The 13,620-nt window shown below is 30.3% G+C and overlaps 1 protein-coding gene across 4 annotated transcripts in view; it reads left to right on the forward strand.

The window, feature by feature from the left end:
* Positions 1–10,502, forward strand: part of LOC126836078 (neuronal acetylcholine receptor subunit alpha-7-like) — a 47,427-nt gene extending 36,925 nt beyond the window's left edge. For 2 of the 4 annotated variants that reach the window (XM_050569088.1, XM_050569085.1), the window contains 3 exons: positions 3,496–3,582; positions 7,104–7,213; positions 8,679–10,502. In XM_050569088.1, coding sequence (XP_050425045.1) covers positions 3,496–3,582; positions 7,104–7,213; positions 8,679–9,236 — 755 coding nt within the window. In that variant the 3' untranslated portion in view covers positions 9,237–10,502. Of the gene's footprint in view, positions 1–1,161; positions 1,246–3,495; positions 3,583–7,103; positions 7,214–8,678 lie in introns of all 4 variants that reach the window. The other 2 variants (XM_050569086.1, XM_050569084.1) reach the window with 2 other exon arrangements.
* The last annotated feature ends 3,118 nt before the right edge of the window (positions 10,503–13,620 follow it).

Below are 13,620 nucleotides of genomic sequence, written 5' to 3' on the forward strand. Positions count from 1 at the left end.
AGATTCCCCCACCCCCTCGAAAAAAAGTATGTAAATAAGTAGCTGTTAGCAGAGTGACGTAAACGATTTAATAATTACATTGGCTTTATGAAATTTGCTTAAACTTTTTATTCGTTAATACATTCTCCTTTTTCGTGGATAGTCTTTTCGCTTTAAAGGCCAATATTTGAATAGGTATATAACGCTTGAATATTTTCTACTTAACACAATTATAGTTACCAAGCAATAAAATATAATAATTATTATGATTAAAATATTGTTTTTTTTTTGTAATTGGCAAAAGTAACTCAAAACTAACAAACAAATAAACCGTTGAACATAATATATGTAAAATATCGACTAATTTTCACACGACTTGTTGTTATTTTATCTTATTGCTCGAGTGTACAATGTACATTTGGTATTATAGTGTACTTGTATTTCGTTTATATTTATGAAAAAGGGATAATTATTAGGACTGATTGAAAATGTCGTGGAATACACTGGACGTTTTAGCACTTTGAAATATGTACTATTATATTTTGTTCAAATCTAATAAGTCTTCCTTTAACCAAGAGAGATGTATTGGTTTTAGTGAAATTTCGTATTTGGATTTTGTTTGAAAACGATTAATCACTCGGACGCGTATTAAAACGAACACGGTATATATTTTCTTCTTAATTGATTACATAAAAAAAAAAAAAAATCCATTTGTAAACCGAAGCGTTTTTTCCAGACCCCGTAACGAGAATTTAATTAATAATCCATCATCAATATTACCCAAGAGGAACTGGAGACCGGGTTCCCCTGCCGAAAAAAATAATAAACAAAATATCAACAAGAAAAGCGCACTGTTTTAATATGACTCACTGACGTCTTAATGTCATTACTCTATTTTGTGTTTTTTTTTTTGTTTTTTACAGATAATAATTAATATTTAATGATTTATAATTATTAGCGTCGAATGACAGTAACAATATTATTATAATTTATCTCAATGGTGGTAAATTTACATTATTACAAACGTTACGTTGCGTTTAACACGGACGCAATGATACAAAAAAAAAAAAACAAATGATATTATAATATTATTAAGTGTTCCATTGGGTGATTTTGTTCGACTCGTGTTGATTACCTGCCGTTTATGTATTGACATATTTTTTTTCCAATGTTGATGAACAGGAGTCACGGTTTTGCTATCGCTTACATTCTTCCTAAACATGGTGTGCGAAACGATGCCACCTGCCTCCGAGTTGCCACTGATAGGTACATATTATACAAAACAAATACAATAGTGTTATTATGATGAATAAAAAAAAATTATACTTTCTTTGTGTTTTTGCGGGTTTTGTACTTGGACGGCAGTGGTGCTACAGTCGGGGTGCCTACAATCAAACATATTAGAACAATAAAATAAATAAATACAATTATTTACCTTTTGCCATATTGTTTGCTTACACATAACGGTTTATTTAATAACCAAAACTGGATAAATATTATTATTGTTTAATCAGTCATTTTTTAGTTTCGGTTAAAAAAAACTGCTTGAAAGCTTCACATAATAATAACATAGTATTCAAGTAAATTTTGTTTTGTTTTGTTTTCGTTTACATTTTTTTTTATGTTATTATTGTTTATAGCGGTAAAATAACTATAACCGTAGTTAATGCGTATTTTAGATTTTAGAAAAAAAAAACTATAATACAATGCTTGTTTGGAAATGAACAAAAATGAATACAAATTAACTAGCCTTGTAGGGTTTAACATAATTTATGGTTTTGTGAATGCAGTAATTTTTTGCGCCTTCGACATTCGTCAGCAAATCAACCGCTACTTAGACTATTTTGCTTTGTACAGACACGACCGAATGCTGTTGTTTATTTAATTCCATTTCGTTTCTACATTGAACTCGAATGCCCAGAATTATACCTGTTATAATATTTTGATCACGGGTTTTTGTTTTCCCTCGACGTCCAACCGAAAAACGCTTTACTCGATTGCAATTAAACGCTATAAAACTATTAACATTATACTTACTTACGACAGTTATATAATAATAATTATGGTGTTCTGTTTTTTATTTGGTTTTCAATTACATTCAAAGTAAAAAAAATAATGAAAAAAAAAACCACGAATTCGGTTCAATATGTGTAATGTTCGATATAGAGTGCTTATTGACATAATAACATAGTTATCTATATCATAATATTATATTTTATATTGTACATTGTAGGTTAGAATGCTAGCAAAAGGATGCTCTGTTAGAAGCATATTGTAATGCATTTGAATGCGCTTTCAGACGCTCCGGGCAGTCGCTGTTTATGGAATGCAACTTATCAGTTTAAAACATTTTTTTTTTTATTAAAAAAGAAGAAAAAATCCCGTCCCGGTTTCCAAACCAATCAGTGGCGATCAATAACATTATTTCGCGTCGACAAAAATATAAACTTAGAAAAAAACCAACAGAGCAACCGTTTTTTATGCATGTATCAACCCTTCCGTTTTAATATTTAACTACTCTTTGAAGCAATTCAACATCCAAAGAAACTACCGTCCTTTGCACTATATTATAACATGCTGTTAAAATAGTTTATACTCAAGCAAATGGGTCCTATGTTTAGATGGCCGAAACAAAGGCAGCTTGTTTAGTGACTTGAAGTCGAAACAATAATAATATTATTATATTTGTACGGAAAATTAATAATTTTTGGGTTTAATTAGTACTATTAATGGACTTTAATTCGTATTGCAAACATTTATATTAAATTATTGTTTTGTATAAAGGGATATTTAAAAAAAAAAAATACAATAATATTGAGTCGATTACAGTGTAAATCATATTTGTTTAGAGGTTGTGAACATAGTTAAGTATTTCATTATAAACTATACTTACTTAATATTTGTTTCGTCGAACCTGGTCTCCAACAAAGAGTTCCCAACGCGAAAATAAATTTCCAAACCGTCAGCACAGCCAGTATTTAAAATATATTATTGACAATACAAGTTAAAAAATTAGCTCTACCAACAAAAACCCAGTGAGCACATACAAAACAAAAACATTCTATTTGTTGTAGCTTTTGAGTAGTTGATCGAGCACTTTTTTGTTTTTATCTTCAAATTTACCGTTCGACGACTGTTTCTCTGAAACTTTTTTTTGGAACTATTTAGAAAAAATATTGTTCTGAATACATTACACAACAATTATTTAGACGTTTACCTTACTGGGGTACCGATTGTTTACATTTTTTTGTGCACGCCTGTTTGAAACGTTGCGGTCAACTACTTAAAGTTTGGTCCATTAGTTCTCACAGTTTTAGTCACCGGTAGCCTAAGTACCTTAACAAGTGTTTTCATTCATTTGATTTTTGTTGATATTATTATTATTATTATTATAATTTTAATTATTATCGTTGGTACTATCATCATTATTATTATAATTATTATTGTTATTCTTGTTGTTGTTAATATATTTTATTATTTAACGGAATGTCTGGTGTGGCATTTATGTTGTTTCAGGAGTGACAATCCTCCTATCACTGTCCGTATTCTCACTCATGATAGCCGATGCCTTACCACAAACATCTGAAGCTATTCCCTTACTAGGTCAGGCAAAATTAAAAATTAAAAATATAATTTTATAATATATAATATACATATAATTTAAAAAAAAAATTTAATAAAAAAACAAATCAATAATAAAAATAAAATACATAATAGATACATTATTTTTTTTTTTTAGGAACAAAATGATATACATAAAAATATATTTATGTATTATTTTTGTTTGTCGAATTTTGTGGTTTGTGTTTAACTCGGCTTGCTCTTTCTATGTTTTCTCGTACATACAATAAAAACAACACACTCAAATACACTCACAACAATAACTTTTATACTTTTTATTATTACTACGGCTTTTATAAAACCATAACACTATATTATTACGGTCACATCAATGTATAGTACATCATGATTTTTTATCAAACAATTTTCGAAACTAAAACCGTAATAATAAAACGATGATATTATTTTTGTACTCGGGTAATTCGTCCCTTAAAGTAATAAAATAATAATAATAATAGTTAATATTATTATTATTGGTACAATTTTTGTTCTTTTTAAATAAAGATTTTAAAACGCCTGTACATAATATGATCATCATTAATGTTATCAGAGGCCACACAATAAAACACAATACCAACATTATATATCTTTAACATCATTACAAACATCTCTACTAAAGCATGCTGTTCATTTTGTTTATGTTTCGTGTACAACTTTGATCGTCACCGTGTTTCATTGTGCATTTGTATTGTGTTTGACATTGTTATAATAATAATATAATATTATGCAGTTCTTTCTCTTTGTTGTTCGATTGAAACCCCATCACCCGTCCTGACATGATAAACACGATAATAGCAATATGATAAAATAAAATATAAATAAATATACTCAACGGACGATATTTAAATAAGATGCATACTTCATTACCACTAAACGATGTGATGTTAAACTGACTGTCGAGTAAACCCGTCGATCCGCATAAATACAGTTTTTTGTTTGTGTGAACATGAACATGTGTGTCGTTTTTTTAACCGTCACCTGTTGTCACCGTAGTTTTATAATATTGTTACTTTGTCTTATGATTTTGTTTAACATCTTTGATTATGTTCAGTTTAAAACAACACCGTCATTATTCCATACACCAGTGGTACCGACCAGATAGTCTCACAGCAGACTGCACCTGTAAATTATTATGTTGATAAAAATATTACTATTATGTTCCAAACGTTTTTTTACGGCGATAATAGTTTAACACGAAAAGGGCAAACACTAATAAGTGTTCATTTTTACAGTTAATAGTCGAACTTATAATAATTTGTTACCTCATATAAATTGATTTGACGTTTTTACTAAAAAAAAAAAAAAAATACTTAAACTATTATCGTTGGTTGTTTTATTATTTATTTATTTTTTTTTTTTTGTAAAGCAGCAAAAGAAACAATATGTATTACATATTTTCATGTCGACATTATCGTTTAACACTTTTCATTGCCTCTATATTATTGTTTTTGTATTACCCCACCAGTTATCATCGTCATTGTTTTTTTATTTTTTTTTTTTTTTTAGATACATTACGATTATATTTTTATGCATTTTTTTACGTTTTTATTATTATTTATTATTTACTTATGTTTTATGATTACAATTGTTTTTCTCTTGATGTTGTGTGAAAACAATAAAACTGATTAAACCGAAAACGTCGCGTTAAAAAGCAAATGTTAAATAATTATTATTATGTTGTTAAGTAAACAATATTTATTTTTCATAAAAAAAAGTAATTTTTCTTATAAACATAACTATTAATTAACCATGTGTTACCATATGTTATTACATTTGTGGGCCCCTCTGCCTCCAAGTAACAAAGCCGGTAGCTTGTTAAATTATTTGTAGTTATTTCGAATATTAAATACTGACATGTTATCAAAATCGGAGTGCGTTCTTAATTGGCTTGTGCATTGAAAAAAGTAATTTTCGATTAATGTGTACATTATCGAATTTTGTTCGGTTAAAGTCACTAAGAAAACAAAAGTTTACCACTTGTAAACTCATTTACAATACTCCGATTTGTATAATATGTCATAAAAACACGATGCCTCTTAAGACCATTTATGGTTAAATGCATTATTATTTAATTGATTTTTCGAAAAAAGTAAATACTTTACTAAAATAATATTAACATCAAGCGAAGTAGGTACGTTAAGTGGCAAACAATGACTGATTTATTATTGAGCTGCAGGAATATAATGCCAATGTTGTAGTTCAAACATATAGCTAATTGTTGCAAAGAAATTACCTACCTATTTGTATATTTTGTAACTGTAAACAACTTAATACACAATTGCTTTTTTTATATATACATTTTCTTCTACCACGCAAGTTAATTTACTACTTAGGACTGGTGACCCTAGCCCTAGACATGTTAAGGACTAGAAATACAAATGTAAGGCCAGAAGAAGATGTCTGCAGCCAACAGTCACAGTTCTATGAAAGTTACTATATTAATCGTTATACATGCAGCATTTTCATTATATATAATAGCATTAAATGTTTAATCTCCATTAAAATAAGAAAACGTTTTCAACTAGTTGATACATTTTTAACGAAACCGATTGTAAAGTCGGCCAACGGCCTTTGACTAGACACAGTGACTTATCATCTTCCCAAGTTTAAGACTTCATCTATTCAAATAGTTATCACTATAGTACTGCATTATCCAGGTGATATAAAAACTATTTTGTTTTTCTTTAGTAGCCGTTAAAGTTTATTTAAATTTAAAGAGTAATTTTATTAAATCACGTGTAAACTGATAACAGCACCACAAACGCATGTGTCGGTTGGGGTTTAATTCTATTGTTTATTTTTAGAATTTATGAACCGTAACCGTGTAAGCCTCATAATAAATGACAATGATCATATTTTATTTTGTTAAAGAGCCGCAGTCGGCATTGTGTTGAAAAATCTTACTTCGCTAGATGATAATTACCATTAACGCCCATAGAAAATAACTATATTTAAGTTTTATCTAGGTCTTAGGAGGAACTCGTGGTACGATGATGATTTAAACAAGACTTATTATTTAAATACAATTAACTCAAAGCAATCATTTTTATTTTTCAATAATTTTCTCTAAGACTTGACTTGTATTACTTGCACGAGTAGTACATTGTAATTTCCAACAATTTGAAATATAAAAAACCTTGTCTTGTTTATGTCGGATTTTCTTCTTATAAGACTTCTCTATGTAGTTTGTTTAGTGCATTTATATCTTCTTTTTATCATAACATTTCTAATATGAATTTATTTTTAAATAAATAACTTAATTTAGCATACGTACATTTGTAAATGGTGGCTTGGACAACTTTTCATATTAACTTCATGATTCTATTAATTGCCATCAGCAAGTAGTATAGTGTTATATAACTTTTTTTTTTTACCAACGTTTCAAGTCACCAACGAATATTTCTTGCTCTTAAAATCTTTAATGCACGTTGCTTTAACTAAATATTAAAAACAATAAATTACCAATGCCGGTGTACTAATACATTTTGTTTTGAAAAAATTAGGTACTTACTTCAACTGTATCATGTTCATGGTGGCATCGTCCGTAGTTTCTACGATCATGATATTAAACTATCATCATCGCAATGCGGACACTCACGTCATGGCTAAATGGGTAATTTCTCTTAATAATACTACTCTGCTAATAAATCGTGGTCAGATTTAGCAATAGATCTGTCGAAGACAATTAATTAAACACGGGTAATTCTAATCCAAGCAAATCACAGGGTAATTTATTTAATTTTGCATCTAATCAAATGATTTACAGGCCAACTATCAATTAGATCTAGAATTAACTCCAGTACAAATATTTATTTGCTTCATTTAAGTAATGGGTTCGAAATTAGTACAATCATTTCATTCTCAATTTTATATGTTCCAGAACGTATAAAATCTATTTCTTCTCCACTTTGTTCCTTCCTAATGTTATTTGTTCTGGAGCAAATAAAACATACCTAATTTGCTCTGGATCTAATCGATTTATTTTCTTCAAACAAACAGTCAATAAACCACTTAAAGACGAATAAATCTTAGTTCATCCGGAACATAAAGAGGAAGGGGGGAGGAACATAAACATGAATCTTCTTATAGGTGCCGTAGGACGTGTTCAATACTTATTAATCATGATCCAATGTTTTTTAGTGGAACGGAGAAAATTATGAATTTGGACTCGGCTTTATTTAGGCTTTATTCTTAACTTAAAAATGAAAGTAATTATCTCATATTACTTTCACCTTAGGCCTTAAAGTTAAACCTCCATAACACTTAACTATAATATAATTACAATAGAAAACGCCGTTAAATACTTAGGCATCCATCTTGATAAACGACTAACCTGGGCTACTAACTTGGGCGAGGACTTTTTTTTTTAATCAGAAAATATATTTACAATCTATACAACCGTGAGTACAATAAGTAAATGCGGTGAACGTTATATACACGGCATTAAGCAATTATCGTTAAGGGAAGACACTAGGAATTTATTAATTTAATTTGTTTAATTTAATAGGAATTTATTTTAGAAGGTCTCTGGGCCATCTTCTTTTAAGTCTTCTGGGAGCGTTTTCAGGGTAGGAGATCGAGGATAGTTGCTTTATTAGAGGATTAGAGTGGGAACTTAGATTTAAATGGACATTTTAGAATAGAGAATTTGCTAACTGGTTCAGTGTTGGTACGTTTAGGTCTTTATGTAGGTTTTTGTTTGTGATATACCAAGGGGAAGAGGTTATTAGCCGCAAGCAGATCGACTGGAACGCCTGGAGAGTTTTAGTGTTGGAGGGTTTGGCTGTGCACCAGAGTTGTATGCCGTAGGACCAGACTGGACGGATTAAGGATTTGTGTAGGATTAGTTTATTGGACAGAGAAAGCTTAGATTTAAGGAGAAGTCCAAGAAGGTGGAGTCGAGAGTTTAATGACTTACGTTTTTGTTTTAAACGTGGGCCCCAAGTTAGTTTTTTGTCCAACGTAAGGCCGAGGTATTTAACTGTGTTCGCCGTGGGAATAATTTGATTATGACTTAAGTATAACTTATTTGGTTAAGAGTGACTTGTGAGGACTTATTGATTTTGTTTTTGGTGCAGGTGAGGGTATTGTTCCTGGTGTGGATGCCGTGCTTGATGTGCATGAGTCGGCCCAAACGGGAAGACTCGGTCGGCCAGCACAACAACAACTCCGCAAACGCGGCGTCTTCCATCCATCATCTTCCCGACCTGGAGTTCCGGGCCAAGTCGTCCAGAAGTCTGCTGGCCAACGTGCTGGACCTGGACGACGACCTGAGGTCATCCACGCGCAGCTACCCGGGCGCGCGAAGTCAAGTGGCGCCCATGCCGGAGCACGTGGTCGAGCAGCAGCACGCTTCGGTGATCAGCGGAAGTGCCGACGGCGCCGGAGCCCGAGGCGGGGCGCACGCGGCCACCGTTTCCTGTCTGGGCCCGCACCGAGAGCTGTCGCTGATCCTGAAAGAGCTGCGCACCATTACGGACAAGTTGCGCAAAGAGGACGTGGACGAGGACATCACCAACGACTGGAAGTTCGCGGCCATGGTCATCGACCGGATGTGCCTGTACTTGTTCACGTTCTTCACGGTGGCCGCCACCATAGCGGTGCTCATGTCCGCCCCGCACGTGATCGTCACGTGATCCCGAGACAACGCCCGCCACTTCCGCCACGTCGTTCACCGCCGACCCGGAACAAGACCACTTCCGGTTCGGCGCGCCAACGGAACCGCCAGTTTCAACACGACTGTAACACTTTTTCACCTATACATAGTAAGCACCAAGTATGATCCACCCTCGTAGCTGAGTCGTACACATCCACACTACTCGTGTCGAACAAGCAAAAACGGTTAAACAAAACGAATAAGGTTCACATTAGTTTTCTATAAGGTGTAATTTTTAAATGTTAATTTATTTTGGCGTGTCGAGTACGAATCAATCGTTTTTCGAATTCGATACAAAACCTGATTATTTAGACTTGAAGAGTATCGCATCGATATTTCCTAAAGCGTTCCGAGCACAATCAAACACAATTAGCTTAATTATTTATTTTTTATTATAAACGGCAGCGTTTTGTCGTTATTATAACCCTTGCGGCGTGGCAGTGAGGCAAGTGTTTGCGACACAACCGAGCGAAAGCCAAGCTTGATAATGTTTTTCGTTTTTCACACGGTAAAAATTCAACGCAGAATTATTTCACATTTCTAAAACTATCATTAAAAAATGGGTTTCACGAAAAATGTAAAAATCAGTAGTTACTGGTTTGTTGTACAATTTGAATATCCTTCAAACCCAAACCAGCACTGATACCTACCCGACGCAAACACTGCTTCCACTAACTGTAGTTTTTCGGTCTGTCGCCACGTCGTAGCCTTATGGTAGTTGAATTGATTTGTTTAAACACCGATTATTCACGATATCATTATTATTTAGTTATTATTGTTAAAAATTTACTTATGAAAAAATTTAATATATCTTAAACACGTTGAATGACAAAATCTTGAGTCGTCTTCCGGTTCAAATAAATGTCAAAAAATTATTACAAAACTATATAAACTAAAATATATAATATTATATCAATAATAATTATTTAAACCATAGGTTGTATTAGTTCGATATTGTTATTATTTAGATTTTACATCGTAATAGAGTATCTATAGTATAGCATACTATCTTCTTAGATAAGCGATTCGGTAACTATTGTGTCGTCTAAAAATTAATTTTTGATTATTAATAATAGCACCAATTGGTTCGCTAACGACCGTGAATATACAAAGTGTTAAATAATAAATTGAGCTCAATTAAACGCTTATAATATATTTAAAAAAAAGGTAATATTAATGTAACGTGTATGCCAAAAATATACATAATATAAAAATATAAGACTATTATTTCGAGTTTTGCGACACTTAAACGATAATATGTTATATATATATTATAATAAATGTACCGAGTACATTGTACTTATTATAATTATATAAACAAAGGTTGTTTTTGTAAAAGTGAAAATCGTTTTAATCGTAAAATGTAATAATAAAAATAATGATAATTTTTTTTTTTTTTGTTAAATAAAAATTGATTTTAAACAATGATGGAAAAAAAATTACCTAATTGTAAATATCTACTTTGTTATTTGTACGTTGTTATTGAATCTTGTTAACATAATTATAATTTATTTTATATTATTATTATTATTATTAATATGATAATACGTAGGTGGTTTAGTTAACAATATATTGTATTTTATTAATATTAAAATAACAATAATATTATTAAATTATGTGTTAATGTATAGGCACATGTTTTGGGCATTTTGTAATGCTTAAATGTTTAAAAAAAAATTACAAAACTGTAACGAGACGGAAAGACTCGAAAGTAACAGAGTATATAAATAACATAATAATAATTGGCACTTGTAATAGTAATAATATCATTGTAATAATTTATATTCGTCCAATTGCCGACAGTTTTGTAACGATCAATTCGATTAGACGACCCCCTCGTGTAATACGTGCACTGTTTATTGTAAGGAAATCATTAAGTATGTGTTATTATACATTTATTATTACTACAATATCAGAAACTAATTTAAATTATTTTACGTTTCGTTTAACATAGTCATTTTGAATTACATTATTACTATCATACCCATCATCATCGTTGTTGTTGTTTCGTTAGTTTTTATATTAGAAGGCCAAAGACTGTAACCCTTTTTTTTTTTTATAAATAATATTATAACACATTAATAATTATTCAATGGCAAATTTCATTGTCGATTGTTTATTTTGTTGAACATTTTTCCCTAGAGTTGTATCGAAATTAAAATCACATAGAAATAATCACAGTTTACATTATGTTTTATTTAGTGACACGATTCGACAATGGATTGATATTATTGCGAGTCCGCTCATCTAGGCCGGCTGTTCTTTTAATATTCGTTAAGCGTTATTATTCAGTACAATAATTGGATAAAATTGAACTTCCAAAATTCGGTTTTACTTCGTGTTATATTCAACAATTATATTATTATTATTATTATGTACTTATAAAATATATTGATATCGTTTAAGTCGTAATAGTCCTGACAGCTGTTATTTATCTATATTATTATTATTATTGTTGCAAGCCACAATGTGTCGATATAGTTTTAATCATCAAAGACCCTTTTTCGGTTATTTAAATATTTCATAGTTATAATCATCATCGTTGTAATAAATAATTCCCAGTTGTGTCGATTGAGGGCAATAAATACTTTTTATTTTATTTTCCATTTAACTATCGTTTCGTCGACTTCGCTATTGATTAGGTATTTGCGCCGACATTTGTTCTAAATATAATATTATTACTACCAAATTTTTATTTAGATTTATTTCGAATATATACTAATGGTCGAATATTTCATTCTATTATCCGTTCGCTCGTATACAACATTATAATATTATTATATAACCGCTCTGTTTTGTATGGACATTTCTTTTGAAAATTCTAAATAGTACTATTATGACATTAATATCCATATTCGTTTGGTTATTATCGTTTATATTTATTAAGTTTTACGTAAATGTTCTATGTTTTTGTTTTTTTGTTTTTGGAAACGTCTATGACAAATCGTAACGTGCGATTTTGTAGGCCGAACACACACCTTACATACAATATTATTAATAATATTAAAATATTGTAAATTTGTACGACTAACGCAATACGGTGTACACATACATAATATAGATTTGCTCATAGAATTTGTTAACTCTTGTGTAATGTAGATGTTAAATTAAAATAATAAAGATGTATAATTTCAAGCAATTTGTAATAAAAATAATATAAAAAAGTTATAAATGTGTTTATGAAATCGAACCACGTTTATGTTTTTTTTTTTAAACTCATTTTCTTATTATGTTCACAATGAAAGCATTTCTCTTGATGCACCCACCGTCTTATTCGACTTCTTCTGAAGTCATACCTTAAAGCTAGTAGGGTCAAAAAGTAATTTTGAAAATTACATACTGACCAACCAACAGGTATCAGACGGATCTTTGCAATGGCAACAAATTACTATAGATAGACGATCAACCCTAATTGTATTCACCCCTACACTAATAATATAGCATAATAATAAAAGAAAAACTCATAACATTTTTAACCGTAGACATATTTTAGAAAAACCATAATATCACTTTCGGGAAAACCTGGAACATAAAGTATTCATACCATATTATTATTAAAATATAAACTTCAGCATAATATTATCTTTAAATTTATAATAAAAATAAAAATATGGTTACTTCTTTTTTTTAGCTGTAAAATATTTTTTTCAAACTTAAAAATTCGAAATGCATTTAGTCGTAACCATCTGAATTACTTAAAAAAAAATTAGAATTTAAATTTAAATTTCCTAATGAAAACATTAAACGATTGTAAAACCAATAGCTGGCGAGAAATAATTGTCGAATCTACGTCAGTACATTGTAGATATGCAATCATATTGCAAAAATAAACCAGTAAAGAAATGCAGCACATACTGCAAACTATATTACTATTTTACTGTTTATGTCGAAATACAAGCCCATAGACAAGACACGCAAAGTTATTTCAAAACACTTCACTTAACAAGTTATTCGATTCATGTCATAAAAAAATGTAAGTTCGCTTTTAATAAAACCTTAAAATATATTTTTAGTTTTTCTACATTTTTATTAATTTTCCTAATTTTCTATTTTTTTAATTTTTTGTTTTTTACTTGTTATAACTGTAAAAAACTCTTAATTTGCTATTCTAAATTTACCAGTGCTATAGCGAATATAGACCTTATATACCTTACAGTTAAAACGCTATATCTTTTTGAAATGTGGTCGAAATATTTTCAAACCTGTGCAAAATATATTTTTTTTTAAATATTACTTCATAAACTCTTTACCTCAAAGGAGCAAAAACATTAATTTTTGAGAAAAATGTTGACCAGCTCAGTGAAGACGAGATGTGTTTTGGGAAGGAGCTTATTGTAGCAAAGAGGTCCCTGGCCTTCAGGAAT

Source organism: Adelges cooleyi, unplaced genomic scaffold (assembly GCF_023614345.1).
Source record: "Adelges cooleyi isolate 19-005CV unplaced genomic scaffold, UGA_ACOO_1.1 ACOO_flye_CR_arks_rails_tigmint_CR_PRNA_23, whole genome shotgun sequence".
Lineage (NCBI taxonomy): Eukaryota > Metazoa > Arthropoda > Insecta > Hemiptera > Adelgidae > Adelges > Adelges cooleyi.